At 40.2% G+C, this 16,464-nt stretch overlaps 1 protein-coding gene across 2 annotated transcripts in view; it reads right to left on the bottom strand.

The window, feature by feature from the left end:
• The window catches only part of SORCS3 (sortilin related VPS10 domain containing receptor 3), a 647,321-nt gene that overhangs the window by 76,113 nt on the left and 554,744 nt on the right, over positions 1-16,464 (bottom strand). For both annotated transcript variants that reach the window (XM_061403393.1, XM_061403394.1), the window contains exon 14: positions 8,901-9,008. In XM_061403393.1, coding sequence (XP_061259377.1) covers positions 8,901-9,008 — 108 coding nt within the window. The remainder of the gene's footprint in view (positions 1-8,900; positions 9,009-16,464) is intronic.

Here is a 16,464-nt window from a genome sequence, read left to right as displayed (position 1 = left end):
TTCACTGCATATTGTCTGTGGTGGCTTTCACACTGGACCAGGAGAACCAAGCAGATGCAGGAAAGTCCCTGAAAACTCTAAAATCTTTACACGGAGAGTCTGCTCACCTCTCTCCTAGTTGGCTAAAGTTCTTCCTGCAGGTGGCCCATATCTTGATCATTAGACTATGGAGACTGAAAGCATCTCAAATGTCACTCAATGTTAGTTATTTCACTTAATTCTCACATTCACACGTGGAACCCAAAGCTAAGAAAGGTAAGTAAGACATTTAAGATCAGAGGGATGGTAAGTGGCGGTCTGAGACCTGTCCCTGGAGTATGACTCTACAAAATCTATGCTCTCAGTCACCACTCATCCCACGCAGCAATCTACTGGTCCACATAAGCCTTTTCTTTCCAGACTACTGCCAGCTTCCAGTATCTCCCAAAGGGCTTTGGAATCATCCAAAGCCCTTTGGAGTATCATCCAAAGCCCCTATGTTGGCGTGAATTCTGCTTTCGTACTCCTTGGCTCTTACTCAGCAGGCCTCTGAATGGATGGCAAGTCTGGTGACAACCTGAAGGATCTGAATCCAGCAACCAGCCTGAGAGGCGATGATTTAAGAGTTCCACTGGATTTGCTGATTACTCGAATGACTTACTTCAGGCAAAGTAAAATCAGATTCTTCCAGCAAACAACAGAGAATTGAAAAACAGATCAATGGAAGCAGTGCTGGTTAATTTCCAATGACTTTATCGGATGCAGTCACTAGAGGCTAAACAATACATTTAAGCTCATGGCTGGGTCTCTGTGTTCACCAGGGCTGTATTTGAGAACATGTTTCTTGCTAAGCATGCAGTCACAGTTTCTTAAGTAGAAAGAAGGTCTTTGCTTTTTTTTTTTCTTTAAAACCTCTGCAGCTTTGGGGTTTGCATAATTTTCTACAAAAATGTTATCTCTTCCCCTTCACTTCAGCTATTAGTTCTGCTGGTGGAACAATGGATCAGAGATTTATGCCAATTAGAAATGGATTTATACAGGGACTCAGCGAGACAATTGGCCCTAGACAATTTGCTGAGAGCACCTCTGGCCCTTCCCATTTCTTGCTTTCCCCTCTTCAGGCCAAACAAGTTCCTATTGCTCCGTGTTTGCTCATACTCTCCCCGCACCTGGATATCTTTGCTCCTCCCTCTCCGCAGAGATACAAAGCCGTGTCTATTCTATTTTAATCACTTCTTTGATATTTAATGGCAACTGCAAGTTGTCCCAACCCTTTACCATTTACTTGTTTTCTAGTTTTCATGTGTTTGTCATATTTTTTCAGATAGGTTGTGTCTGAATAGGTCTGTTGTGACTTCGTATCTGGCAGCACAGTGGCTAAAATTCTTGGTGAATAACATCCCTGCCCTTCTTGTCCCAAACACCGTGATCCTTTAGTGAACAATCCTTGGAGAACTCTAGTACCTTTCTTCAAATTTCAGTTCTGAGCCTAAAGTTTGAAACTCACATTCCTTGCTCTGCTTTCCTCTTACTGAATGTATGAGCTGAGCACTTAATTTCTCTGAGCTTCAGTGTTTTCCCTTGCCCAAGGACAATAATCCAATCTACCTGGTGGGATTACTGTGAGACGTCAGTGAAATCAAGTTTGAGGGAGAGTTCAGCACGACAGCTGACACGAAGGAAGGAGCAGAGCAGATGCCAGCTGGCTGACACTTGCTCCTCCAAGGGAGTATCTGCTTTCTTCCAAGGAAGCTGAACCCCTCCCTTTGGGGATTTCTTTTCCTGTGACAGGCTACCAGGTTCTCCTTGGCCCCTGTAAAGGATTAACTAAATCACAACCAATTGGTTAAAATATTTCATATCAAGAAAGAATTTCAAATGTTGCTTTGAGACTGCAGAATCTGATGCCACATCTGAGCCAAGCAAAAAAGAGCTCTCCTTAAAGCACTAATTTTGGGGCCAATAGGAGAAGGCAATGGCAACCCACTCCAGTACTCCCATGGACAGAGGAGCCTAGGCTGCAGTCTGTGGGGTCTCGAAGAGTCAGACACGACTGAGTGACTTCACTTTCACTTTTCACTTTCATGCATTGGAGAAGGAAATGGCAACCCACTCCAGTGTTCTTGCCTGGAGAATCCCAGGGACGGGGGAGCCTGGTGGGCTGCTGTCTATGGGGTCGCACAGAGTTGGACACGACCGAAGTGACTTAGCAGCAGCAGCGATCCAAAGAGAAGGCAATGGCAACCCACTCCAGTGTTCTTGCCTGGAGAATCCCAGGGATGGGGGAGCCTGGTGGGTTGCCGCCTATGGGGTCGCACAGAGTCGGACATGACTGAAGTGACTTAGCAGCAGCAGCAGCAGCAGGGAACCAAAGAAACTCAAGTGCTCTAACAGCCAGGGCCATCTCTTTGACTGGAAAGCCTCTGCCTGAGATGGCAATAGGCCCTCCGGCTTGTCAATCACCCAGCGCCGTTCTCAGCCTTAAGTAATAGGAATAGTCACATTTCACTGTGAATTAGACTAGACTAGATGGTTCCTGTCAAGGTTACCTGGGGAATGTTGAAATAATAACCTTTGAAGAGACAGTGGGAAAAAGAGCAATAAAAGCAAGCAAATCCCATGCCTGCAAGCTGGGGACTGTCTCCTCCACACAAATTCCTCTATAAAACCACGGTGTTAGAGGGTTGCCTGTTCCTTAGCTTTGGCTTCTGGTAGAAGTGGAAGCTGAAAAGAGTCTGTGGATGGCGGAGGAAATAAGAAATTCCTAGGATGTTCCTTATTTTCTAACTGCCCTTCTGTGCCCACTGCCATTCTACCCCCTGCTTCATCATCACACATTTGCACAGAGACATGCACCGCTCAGATTCCTCCCCAACTCCAGGCTCCCATAATTTGCAACTCCTGGATTCTGATCACATAGAGCACTTCAGAATATCTGGGGTCTATAACATTCATTTCTGCATTCAATCAATCAGTACATATATATGGTTAAATCCTCAGTGCTAGTACAAAACTGATGCAAATGGTAGTCAAAGAAGAAGGTACACAGAGATCTTCCCTCATGGGAACTTAAAATCTGTGTGTGTGTGTGCACTTGTGTGCATGTTTGCCTGTGTGTGTGTTTACATGTATACACATACCTCTGTATCTTAAGGGTAGATGAAGAGGCAGGGGAAGCTACTAAACCAACTGCCACTTTTGTTAATATGCATTGCCTAAAGTGTTGTGAAGGAAAAAATATATGAGGTAGGACTACATATAACATGGAGCCCCAACCTTTTCTGGTGGGCTAAAGGAAGATGTGCCAGAAAAGCTAATACATAAGCTGAGACCTGAAAGATACTTAATTAGAAGTTTGGTTATTCAAGTGGGGAAGACAGGTATATTCCAGATGGATATACAGATAAAGACCCCGGGGCAGGAAAGTACCAGTGAATCAGAGAAGGGAGTTTAGAGCATGGGGGCCAGAAATGAGTTCTAGATATGGACTCAGTGTAGGTATTTGTAGACCATTCGATGAGTTTAGACTTTATCTGAAAGGCAATGGAAAGCCTTCCACTTTGGAGAAGAGTTTTGAAGAAGGGTTTTGAGAAGAGGAGTGGTGTTTCCATGTTTTCAATTTCAAGAACACTCTGAATATAAGTCAAATTCCTAAATATAACCTAAGACCCTTCATTGGTTCTACTACTTAATATCATGTAACCTCAGGCATATGCTCTCATCGTTCTTTCCTTTGTTTTGAAGTCACTCATTCTTTCAACCAATAATTACTGATTTCTACTATGCATCTACTCCCATTTTAGGCACTGCAGTTACAGTACTCAGCAAAACTATTAAAAATGTGTGCTTTCTTTGAACTTACATTCTATTACCTATAAATCAGTTTTCTACTGGTGAACTGCTATTGAAAATTCCAGACTGACTCAGTTGTCACTTTTCATATATGTGAAGTTTTTACTTTCTTCTACTTATATCCTGGCTTTCTAACTAGGATTTCCTAAAGATTGTGTATCTCATTTCCCCCCACACCAATACACTGGACTGAGAGCTCCTCAAAGGTAGAAAGAGTTATATTTACCTCTTTAATACCCCTTGCTGCTGCTGCTGCTAAGTCGCTTCAGTCGTGTCTGACTCTGTGTGACCCCATAGATGGCAGCCCACCAGGCTCCCCGTCCCTGGGATTCTCCAGGCAAGAATACTGGAGTGGGTTGCCATTGCCTTCTCCAATGCATGAAAGTGAAAAGTGAAAGTGAAGTCACTCAGTTGTGTCCGACCCCTTAAAAGAGTCTAAAATATATTAGAATCTCATTAAATGTTTTTGAATTAATTAACTATGTAGTAGTCAGGGCTCTCTAGAGAAACAGAGTGAATAGGCAATAGCAATAGAAAATGACACAGAGATAGGGATGGGAAAGAGAGAGAGAGACTTACTATATGGAACTGGCTCATACAGTTATGGAGGCTGGCATGTCCCAAGACCTGCAGAGTGGTTTAGCAAGCTGGAGAGACAGGAGGGCCAGTGGTGGAATCCCAAGCTTGAACCTCAGGAAAAGTGGAAGTTTCAGTTGTAATCAAAGGCAAGAAAAAGCCATGTCCCATTTCAAATGCAGCCAGGCAAGAAGTCTTCATTCTCTCTTGCCCAGGGAAGAGTTAGCCTTTTAGTTCCTTTTAGTTCTATCTAGATTTTCAACTGATTGGATAAGTTCCACCACATTAGGGAGAATGATCTGTTTTACTGGGTCTACTGATTTACATGCTAATCTTACCCAAAAACACCTTCACAGAAGCATCCAAAATAATGTCTGACCAAGTATCTAGGTACCTCATGACCTAGTCAAGTTGACGCATAACATTAACCATCACAAACTTATAAATATTTAAATGAATGTAACAGGATAAGGCAATAAAACCTCAGTGTGAATGAGTTTGCTTTTACTTCTGCCTGACTCTAGTTGAGTATCAGAGTCAGGGTTAAACAGAAAGAGGAAAGATACAGAATTCAAATAACCAACATCATTATTTGAATTACATCATTAGTAAGCTTCTGTTTAAACGGCAAGGTTAAGTAATCTTATCCCCAAATGAATTTCCTGTCCTTGAAATTCATAAGGGATATATAAAATTTTTTGAACTCCTGCTTCAGTCTCTGCATGGCCATTCCTTGAAGAAAAGCAGTGGTCATCCTAGTGGGTCACTTGGTTTTAAAGTCCTTTTTAAACCTAAAATCGAGACAGAAATTGCCTCTTGGCAATCATTCCAGAGACTACCCTTCTGCTATCTAAAGGGCCCTGTGTCATTTTCATACTACAGAAACTTTGATTTAATGAAAACTTAAAAATAGGAAGCTTGAATTGTTTATAGTCAGTTGGGTGTTTGCTTCCAAAACTCATCTTTATTCCATTAAAGACAAACACCTGCCTGTCTCAAATCCCATATAAGAAACTTATGCACTATTCTAGTTCCTTTTCTGCTTACTAACCATTTAAAAGATCTTGATAAGCAAGGTAGAAGGGGGACAAACTCTACCACACTCCTTGGAGTCTTATTGGGGAGGAAAGGAAAACAGAAGGGCTATATTGTCTTTTCAGTAAATGGTTTAGCCCTGAGATCAACCTTCTTCATATCCATGTGACCAACTAAACCCCATCTGAAGTTAAGAAAAAAAAAGTATTACCATTTATGATTAGATAAATACAGAATTTAACTATGGCCTTAAACTCACTGGGAAGTGCCAGGTCATGTACAGATTGGTGTATAAGCACTATTATTCAAAGTAACGCCCAAGAGAAGCATGAGATGAGTTCAGAGTGGCCACATAGGGGAGCATGCAGGATATATCACATAAAGAGATGAGAACACAGAATAAAAGGAGGACTGGTGTACCTCTTTGCTACATAAACAGGGAAAAGCTAACCTTAGGACCACTTGTATTGTCACTGCCCGATCTTCTAGAGCTGTGATCAATTTTCTAGGGCTTGTGATCAGATCTGAAAAGCCACATCTGGCTTGATAAATTCAAAGCAGATTGCACAATCTTCTTCAGTGTAAGTACCTTTGCCTTAGAGAACTTGGAACTCATAACTTAAAACTCTTTAGTGGTTGTATTACAGGAGGTTCTAGAAAGGAAGGCATTCTTTTCATAGCTAGTGACAAAGTATGGGAAATAATTTGCAAAAGTCAGCTTACAAAAAAAAAGAAGGTGGTATTCCTAGTATTCTGTGATATGCTTCCTGGAGTTCCTACAAAAATATTTTAATCTCTCGGCAGAGTATTCTGCATAACATGACAGAGTCATTTGCTCCATGTTTATTTAATGCACAAGTATGCGAAGTCCACAAGGACAGGGGTTTCTTCTTGATCTGCTCATCAATAAGAGTATCTGGCAAAAAGGTACCACTCGTTTTTTAGTAGTATAACCTTATAAAAGTTTTGCCACAATCCTAGATCCTTGGAATTTCTCTCTCATTTGCGTGTCTCTGTTGTCTAAATCTCTCCATATATACATGTGTATCTATGTGTATCTGTATATGTCTGCATGTCTATATACAAAAATACTTGCACATACATATTCACTATACAAATATATCTACATATTTCTCAAATCATTTATATTTTAGAAATAAAATTTGTATTATGATAGTGTCTTTGAATATTTAGTCCTTGTGTATTAACCAAATGATGAAGCTTTAGATGCTAAGCATTGCTGCTGCTGCTAAGTCGCTTCAGTCGTGTCCGACTCTGTGTGACCCCAGAGACGGCAGCCCACCAGGCTCCCCCATCCCTGGGATTCTCCAGGCAAGAACACTGGAGTGGGTTGCCATTTCCTTCTCCAATGCATGAAAGTGAAAAGTGAAAGGGAAGTCACTCAGTCATGTCCAACTCCTAGAGACCCCATGGACTGCAGTCTACCAGGCTCCTCCATCCATGGGATTTTCCAGGCAGGAGTACTGGAGTGGGGTGCCATTGCCTTCTCCACAATGGCTAAGCATTAATAACATCTATATCTTAAATATTGTCTATGGCTTGAACAGCTAAACTTGCATACAATATTGTTAACTCTTAATTAATCAAGTGACTCACCAGCTTACCCACACAGTTCACTTGTTATCATAGAAACTTTAATCAGAAATTTAGATGGTAAGATATCTGTTTTAGAGGATATTTTAGGAGAATGAAAAGAAATTGCTGGAAAAACTCAAATTAAAGCTGTACTTCCTGAGTAACAAATTCTACAGGAAATCCTCAAACTGTACAACAGAATTGTCTAGAGAAGTCCTGTCATGGCAAAGGTTTGCACCTAAGGACACCAGTTACAAACGAAATCCACCCACTGGGAAGATTTATAGTAGTTCCTCATAGGGTTTGACATCATGTCTTTCACTTTCCAACCATAGAGTCTATGTGCCAAACACAAACAACGTGCTCAAAAATGAGTGTTAAAAGGCTTTAAAAGGCACGTTGCACAAACCCTTGAAGTTTGAGAGAAGTCTGTACAGGCAATTTGGAAAATTCAGAGAAAGTTAATTTAAAATCACTCTTTGCTGCATTTGTTCCAAATAATTTTAAAGACATACTGTGGAGCCAAATTTTCTGTTATAAACACTTTTTAAATAATGAGGACATTGAGAATGCTATAAGACTCTTGCTGTAGACAAGAAACCCCTTTGTAGTGTTTCTGCTGAATTTCTTAGGACTGGACTTTTGTCCATTTGTTTTGTTTGCTTGTTTTCCCCAATTTGTGCACCATTTTCCATCATGGCTGGGTTCTTTCTGTATTTCTGAAAGCTCAGAGAAGTGGCTGGACAACTCTCTGGATATGAGGATGGAAGTGGAGGTGAGGAACATGGTAAAAGTGGTCCAGTCTGGGGCTAGATTATAACATTTGATCAAAACTGCATATCCACAGTTATAAATAATTTTTTAACGTCACTCTGGGGGAAAAGTAAAGCATAGGAATTAGCCACTTGCCTCCTCCTCAAAGCTCATCGGTCTCTTTGGGAAGACTGATTCTAGCTTAAAGAAATTAATGAACACAAAGGTTAAAAGAACAGCAGTCTCTCTTACAGTACAAAGACAACCTTCCCCCAAACCAGTCCAGCAGCATTCTGTAAGCCTTTCTGTGACAACTCCACAGTACAGCAAATTCCCCTTAATCTTGCTCAGAAGACTCCCTTCATTCTGTCCAGTGAATAATTAAAATGTGAAGTATTCCAGTCTCGGGACCGGGGAAGATGAGGTGAGGTGTGGTTTGGTATTACTGGTGAAGTATTAACATAACTATTCCCCCACACTCCTCTATTTACACAAGCGCGCACACACACACATGGGTCATCCATTTTTTGAGAATTAGATTTTGATATATTTTTAGAAAACATCAAGTTATCTTCTTTAATATTCAGAAAGTACCCAGGGGCTTTATCTAGCTTTCAGATATATATCCCCACCATCTATTCTCACTGTAAAGGACTACGGAAAACTTTTCACAGCAAATGAATCTGAAGTGGAACAACAGTAACTCTGTGTATGTGTTTCACAGACTCCAGGCGGTTCCCTTTAAACATCCCCTGTTTTCAGTAAGTTGGCTGCTTTATCCCCTGTCCCCATCCTTACTCCTTTACTGGGCTGTTTTGGAAAGAGAAAACACATCTGAAGCCTTAAGTTTTCTGTTTGCTTGGGTTTTGGATAAATTTGTTACAATACTGTAATTCTATGAGAAACCTTAACTTTTCTGTTAGAAGCCCAGCTTCTGTAATCCCATCAGTAGCCATTTGAATTGGTGGCTGTGAGCATCTTACAGATGAGGAAACTTTGGCCCAGACACTGAAATGCTTCAGTGTAAGCCTCCCTGGGGAAAACCCACAGCCTCCGTGGAAGCAGAAACCAAGCCCCTGGATTCCTCTCAGCCACAAAGAAGTACTCACGTCATAATCTGGGTCTCCACGCCTGCCTCCACCAGGGCCCCATCCACAAAGAGAGGAACCGAAGTGAAACCATACTTGTCCCAGGAGTGGCCCTCGTCAAAACTCACCCTGGGTTGGAAACAAGAACATGGAAGAGACAGCTGAAGAGAAAACCACACTCTTTCACAACTGTTTTTCAGGTTATTAAATTCTCCTCTTATCTCATTTTATGGCAGTCTGGATTATCAATAGGCATTAATCTTCAACATCTCTCTATATTATTATGAGATTTGATAAAAACGGCATTTCCTGGCTCAAGCAGAGACAGCCCCAAGAAATGCAAAAAAAAAAAAAAAAATTTCAACATCTTAGAACTGGGGAAGAAAAAAAAACAAGCCAGGCAGGAGGGCTTAGTGGATGAGGTGTCACATCTCAAGTACTCAGAATGAAACCTGAGGTTCAGTTACAGCACAATCAATTTAGTCTCTGGACTTTTGGACACAGATAAATTGAGTAGTGTGGGGTGTACCCTATGGGAAGGGAGGTGTGTGTCTTTCAGATCAAAAATAGCAATTTCCTATTTGTTCAGAATGGATGAAGTATCATTTTCCCTCCCTGATGCCACTTTAAGGGGCTTTTAGGAACAAGTACTGAGTGCCTGAGACGTTCTGGGCAACACTGTTCCGTCTTTAGACCAGCGAGAAGAGGAAGGCCTGGCCCTTTGTGGACACAGCATCTGAAACTCTTTAAAAGGATGCTGCTTAGTGAACAAGAGTTGAGTAATCTTGAGCGGTCAATTCCTTAATAATATCCCTTTCTTGATATTATGGAGTTCCCAACTGTTGCTTGATTTAACCAGAGGACAGAGTTCAAAGACCATCTTCTCTGAGAAAATTTTCTCAACGCTCCTCCTTCCCAAAAGCAGCTTTACTTGCTTCATTTTCTGCGATCCTTTTTCCTGGTTAGTTCTTAATTCTTCTCTGACTCCACAACACACAGTTCTCCGAGTTCAAATGTAGAAACTCTATTTTCCTACAACATTTATGCCTTTCCCTATCATAGTGCTGAGTGATGAATTCTTAACTTACCTGAAATCCCTCTGTTCAACATTATAATCGTGTGAATTCAGGGGTCACATAGGTTATGTTCATTGTCTGACCACCCCCGCCCCGCCACCCACTTGATATCACACCTTTATTATAATGCTTCTTACCTGATATTACATACAGTTTTAAAACATATGTCTGACTCTCTCAATGAACTATAATCTTTTTGAGGTCAAAGACCATACTATTCATTTTTGCATTCCTAGCAATTAGCAGAAACATTGGCACATGGTACTATATAAATGTTAAATGAATATATAAATTTTTAAAAAAAGGAATGATTAAGAAAACTCTTCTAATCTATCCAGGCACTTTTCAAGCATGATTTATGCTAACATCCATGAACTAGATACAAATCTCTGTCCCCATTACTAGTCAACCTACTCAGTCCAGTCTCTGCAAATACGTCTCTATCTTATCCTCTCTCCCCAAATAAACTGATCTTAAAAATAAGAAAGTCAATCTCTTTACTCAGCTAGAAAAACTAGTCTGTCATGAAACAAGTTTTATATTTCTGGTATACCTAGACCTGCTTTTATAAACAAAATCAGACAGTGGACATAAAAATGTTTCAGTTCAGTTGCTCAGTTGTGTCCAACTATTTGCGGCCCCATAGACTGCAGCATGCCAGGCTTCCCTGTCTATCACCAATTCCTGCAGCTTGCGCAAACTCATGTCCATCGAATTGGTGATGTCATGTCATCCTCTATCATTCCTAAATTATCAGCATCAGTCTTGACTTTTATTTTCTCTTAAACAACTTTACTGAGATATCTTTGACATTAAAAAAATTGTACATATTTAAAGTGTAAAATGATACTTTGATAGATAGAGATATAGTGAAAGGTTGGTCATAATGAAGCTGATCTCTCAGAGGGTGGGAGTGGAGAATGGGCGGAAGTGGAGAATGGGCAGGAGGGAGAAATGGTCAAAGGTACAAAGTTTCAGTTATGCAAGATGAATGAGTTCTTGGAGATCTAATGTACAGCATGATGATGACAGTTAATCTTATTTCGACTTTTACGGACTTGGCTTATTTTTTTAATAGGCTGAGGCTAAATAATCATTGATGTGGAACCAGAGGAAGTTGGGCAAATCTGAACTGCTTCTCATGGAAATGAGTTTCTCATTTTAAAAGTGAAAGTGAGAGTATAATTAGGAATGGGTTTACCTTTCCTGCCACGTATCCTCTTGGTTTGATTCCTAATGAATCACAGGTGCTTCAAAATATGTCATGGCCACTAACTAGTTAACTCTGTCTGATAAGTACAGGAGGTTAAAAAAAAATGTATTTCTTTAGCTCCTGGTTTATTTTGACAACTTTGGATTGATTATTGTCTTGATAGGAAGAAGTCAAAGTGGTTATTAAAGGCCTCTGTCCTGGTCTCATTCTCAGTTTCCTTAATGGTGAAGGTCAGCAGAAAAAAACTGCAGTGAGTGCCACCAGCATCCCAGGGAAGGAGGAGCCTTCACATCACTGCCATTAATAGGGCAGAGGACAGCCGTCTTTACTTTATACATGAAGATAAGATACCACAAAGTAGAAACAGAGGGACCATTCACAGCCTTCTGAGCTCTGAGTTCTGAGATGGAAGTTCCAAAGAAAAACTGAGCCCAAGGTGGAGAAATAGGTTGCTGGAAAATAAAAGCATGCTGCATGAACTGAATCTACATGAAGGAGCAAAAGCATGGATTAAATGGAAGGATAGGATCAGCCAAAAAAACTAGGAAATGCCAACATCCAAGTGGGAAGACTAATACAGACAATAACCAAAGTCTACAGATGATATAAAATGAGCACAAACAAGGAGACAATCTCCAGAGCCAGGCTGAGGGATGAATGCTGGGACTATAATTTATGGTCTGTGTATCACTAGGAAGCCCAAGTTTGTGCCATTCAAGTGACTTTCTGAGATCAGTAATTTCCAGCACCCAAATTTCTCAAACTGAGATAATTATTAAAACCAAAACTCCTAAAGAAAATCCACAAAATACAACATTATAAAAGTTAATCTCTTGAGTATCAGAAATTTGGGTCTGCCATTTGTGAGAGCTACTCTTTCAGATAACTAGGAGCTTTTAATGTTCTGAAGTAACAGTACTGAATGGTAACCCCACGGGACCCACCTTCTCCTTCCCAATTCATAGCTCATTAATGGGCAAGACAAAGGAACTGGGAATTCCTTTAGGCCTACAGGTGATGCAGAAATGATAAGATCACCAGTACCAGGGAGATAGGAGTAAAGTTAACCATTGATCTCTAAATAGTGACAAGGCAGGACCATAAAACATAGAATTCACCTATAAATATTTAATTATGTGCCCAGTCTGGCAGTAGCTTATGTGTAGGGATACAGCAGTGAACAAGAAACGCCCTAGTTTCACTGGGATCATATTCTAGTTTGAGGAGACAAACAACATGTAGATAAATGGGCTAAAAATATATGTTAAAAATAAGTGTCATGAAGGCAGTTAAAATAGAGTGATATGATAGAGAGTAAAGCTACTTTGCATTGAAAAATTAAGAAAGTCCTCTCTGAGGAGGTGACATTTAAACTGAGATCTGAATGATAATAAGGAATTTACTATGCAAAGATCAAGGTGAGAGCCATTCTAGAGGGCAGATCTGGTGTGAAATGAAGAATAGAAGGCCAGTAGGTGGTTGTAGATTAGTGGAAGAGGGATTGACAGGAGGAAATGGAGTCAAGAAAATAAGGCTGGGGCAGATTACAAATGACTTTGCTTTCAAATTGAAATGAGAGAGAGAGAGGATCTGATTTAACCATTACAAGATAACTTTTATTTCTTTGTGGTGAGTGGACTGTCAGGGCCCAAACAGGATGTAGGGAGATGAATCAGCGTGTGTTGGAGGGGTAGGGGTGGCGGGGGAGGTATTGGGGGTAAGGGGAGGTCGGGTAATTGTAAGAGACCAAGTAAGAGAAGGGGCTTGGACAGAGGTTATAATAGTGGATATAGAAAGAGATGGAGAGATTGAGGCTATTCCTACAGGTAAAGTCAATAAGACTTTTAGGATATTTTTACAGATAAAATCAATAGGCTTTTGCTTGAACAAAAACAAATCACAGACAACATGAATTTGGGGGGGTAAGCAACTGAGGTAGGGAAATGGGAAGAATAGGAGAAGCAAAGCTTTCTGTTGTTTTGTTTGGAGCCTAGCTCAGTCCACCTAGGCTGAGATGTGCTTTGGATTTCCATGCTGTAACACTGTCTAGAAGTCCTTTGGATGGATGCATCCAGATTTATGGAGAGAGATCAAAGCCAGGGATGTAGAATTGGCTGTCACTTATAAGACAGGACCAACTTAAAGCAGAATACTTTATTTAAAAAAAAAAAAAAAAGAAGCAAAGATTGCCATAGCCAGAGAAAGGAAAAACAATAACTCTCATGAGAAGCTCAAGCTGAAAAAAAAAAAAAAAACTTAGGTGATTGTCAATCACAAGATAAATATTTTCCAGCAAGGTCACTTTTGTGATAATCAAGTCATTGTGAGTCTAGGGTGTGTTCACAGACAGCTAGCATACGCAAGAGAAGAAATTATCCTTTCACCAGATCCTAAACACCGTGTTCAGTTTCAATCATTGTAGAAAACTGACAATCAATGTGATTAAAATTAAGAAACAGTTGTTCTAGAAACAGGTTCTATGAATTGAATCAAGCTTAAGGGAAAGAAGAATAAGAGCTGAATAATTTACCATCGCCTTTTAACTTTCTAAGTAAGAAAGATCCAAATAGTTCAGCACACAAAAATAATTGTTGCCTACAGAAAAGGGGTAATGTCTGTGAATGAAATTAGAATGTGGATAGATGTGTGAAAATATCAGTTTAAAAACAGATAGAATAAGGTAGAAAAGATTTGTATTCTCATAATTGTTCTAAAAAAGAAAGTCAAATATTTGAACAACAAATGAGCATTCTGTCTTGTCCTTTGGCATATCCCAATCCCTACACTAATACTGGAGAAACAGTATAGGCTCAGTGAATATGTGAGAAATAAATGAACAAAGGCATGGAATCAGTCTTGAATTGCATATCTGATCACTTTCCACACCTTAGAAAGCCTAGACCGAGCCATCTCTTTAGGGCCTTTCCAAGTGTAGGACTCTAAAATTCACACCCATTTCTAGAACAGATTTACTCTGCATAGGTCTGGGCAGCAGAACAAGGACTGGCAGACAGAAATTGCAAGTAGATTCATTATTGTTCGCCACAAAGCTAACTTTCTAACAACTAAAGCTGATGTACAATGCGGGAATCCATCTGTAAATTGGTCAGCTCTGTGCTGTCCTGGTAAGGTGGGTGTCTCAAGAGTTGTCAGAGAGGTATCTGCTGTACTGTCTCCTCAAGACCCTTCCTAACTCCATGCATTGATGACTTTATCATACTGAGATGAGAGCCACTAAAAGAAATGAAATCTTTCAACAACAATCAGAGTCCTCCCCTGAATACTCTAGCACAGGAATAGAGTTAAAATGGTCATCGATGATCAATGTTCCTCCCTTCGGTTAGGTGTATTGCTCCATTTTACATTATCCCAAATGCACGAGGTGATGGCAATGAAGCTACATGGAAGTCCTTAAGAACAGCACATGCACTTTCACTTCTCAGAGGCACAGACTGGTTGCAACTATGTTTTCATGGGAATGTTTCTCTGAACAAAAACGCCAGTGCTCATAACCACTTACAGAAGAGCAAAGGAACACAAATGGCCAGGTGATGTTTTGTTTTCAGTTTCCAAGAACATTCCATTGAAAGGAGACACTGACAGTTTGTCAGGGCTAAGCAAACAGTGGGATCCCTGTCTACTCGCTGATGAGTAACTCTATTATAAGTTTTCATTAGAGCATTGCATTCCACAGGGCTCCATTGTTCATTTCACTCTAATGCTTCTAAGGTACAAAGGTAATACTAATAATACTGGATGGAGGGCTTACCCGAAATAGCTCTTAAATTCTAATCTCCATGGATCTAAGTGTACACAGTCACAAATGGATGGGTTCATTTGTATGCTGTTTTGTCTCCATGCATATCTAGCTACCTATCATTTCAATTTATAGGAAACAGCATGCCTTGTTAGCTGAGCTAAAGTTTCCCCAGCTCTTCAATTATGGTTCCAATTTTTTCTGAAAGGTGATATAGCTATTATTTAAATTCAAGAGCCACTATACAGGAGAGTGGGTAGGCCAATGTCTTTTTCTTATGCAAATATATATACATCTGTGTGTGCTGCCAAAATAATGTCAGTCTGAGACCTACTACAGAGAAGAACAATGAACTGATTACTTAACCTTTCTTCCACTTAAAATAAGCTATTTGTTTACCTTGAAGGTTGTAACTTAATTAGAAGCTACTGGTGATGAAGGGATTGCATTTGAGTTTCACAAACTTGCAACTCATAAGCCAGCCAGAGACAAAGTCAAGAAGTTTATAAGGAAATATTGACGATAATGATAAGGTCAGGCCCTTACAAAACACTCACTCAGCTTTGAAAGAGGAGTGCAAAGAATTCGTGAGTGAGTTACACTCAGGAGCTGGCATTTAACCAGTGCAGGGACTATTTCAGAGAAGGGCATTCATTAGTAGACGAGTAAGCAGACACCACAGGTGGTAACTAACTCGAGGGAAATATGTGTAGCATTTACGACAGTATCAACATCCACTAAATGGAAAAAATTTTGTTCCAAGAGCTTAGTTTGAACAATCATCTTTAATCTTTTGTAAATTGAAGTGAACAAGGTGAACAAATTGGGGTAATATTATCGTTACTATTATAAAAGAAAATTCAATAGGAATGTAGCTATTTTTTTTCTGAGCTCTATAAATATTTATTTTCCCAACAACAAAAAAATATTTCATGGAATAGGGAACTATCAAACTTTGTATTAATGAACTCGAGAAGCAACATTTGATCCTATTACATTTTCCTGAGTGAATATTAAATAATTTTCCCAAGTTGGATAGCAATGCTTAGAATACAATGATAATGGCTAAGAGATGTTACTTTTCTTGGTTAAAAAAAATAATGAACTTATGAGTCAAGCTGTCCTCTGTAGAAGTGTGAGCCCTACTCAGTCCTCAACAGAGAGAGCTCTTCCTACTACAGAGAGAGAGGTCTTGGTACTAGAAGGAATTACCTACGGATTCAACCCAAATGCCTGAAACTTGTGTTTTAGTTCTTCTGAATCCTACCCATCCTTACTTACTCATTTTCTTGATTCCAACCAAATACAGTCTTCAGAGCACTCCCTACATCTCCTGAATTCCAGGCTTGGTCAGAGTTTTCTCATCCCTTGGCTTTCCTCCCATCACTTCTACTCCTGCTCCTGGCATCCTTTCTTCAAGGATCAGCCCTCATGCCACCTATGGTATGAAGACCCCCACCCCTGCTCACACACTGGGGGTGTGGAGGCTCCATCCAGCCTCAGGATTCCAGCAATGCAGAGTCAGCATCCTTGTCCAGG

Source organism: Bos javanicus, chromosome 26, assembly GCF_032452875.1.
Source record: "Bos javanicus breed banteng chromosome 26, ARS-OSU_banteng_1.0, whole genome shotgun sequence".
In the NCBI taxonomy this organism is placed as follows: Eukaryota; Metazoa; Chordata; class Mammalia; order Artiodactyla; family Bovidae; genus Bos; species Bos javanicus.
Note: the sequence above shows the minus strand (reverse complement) of the source record. Positions and strands in the feature narration are given on the sequence as shown.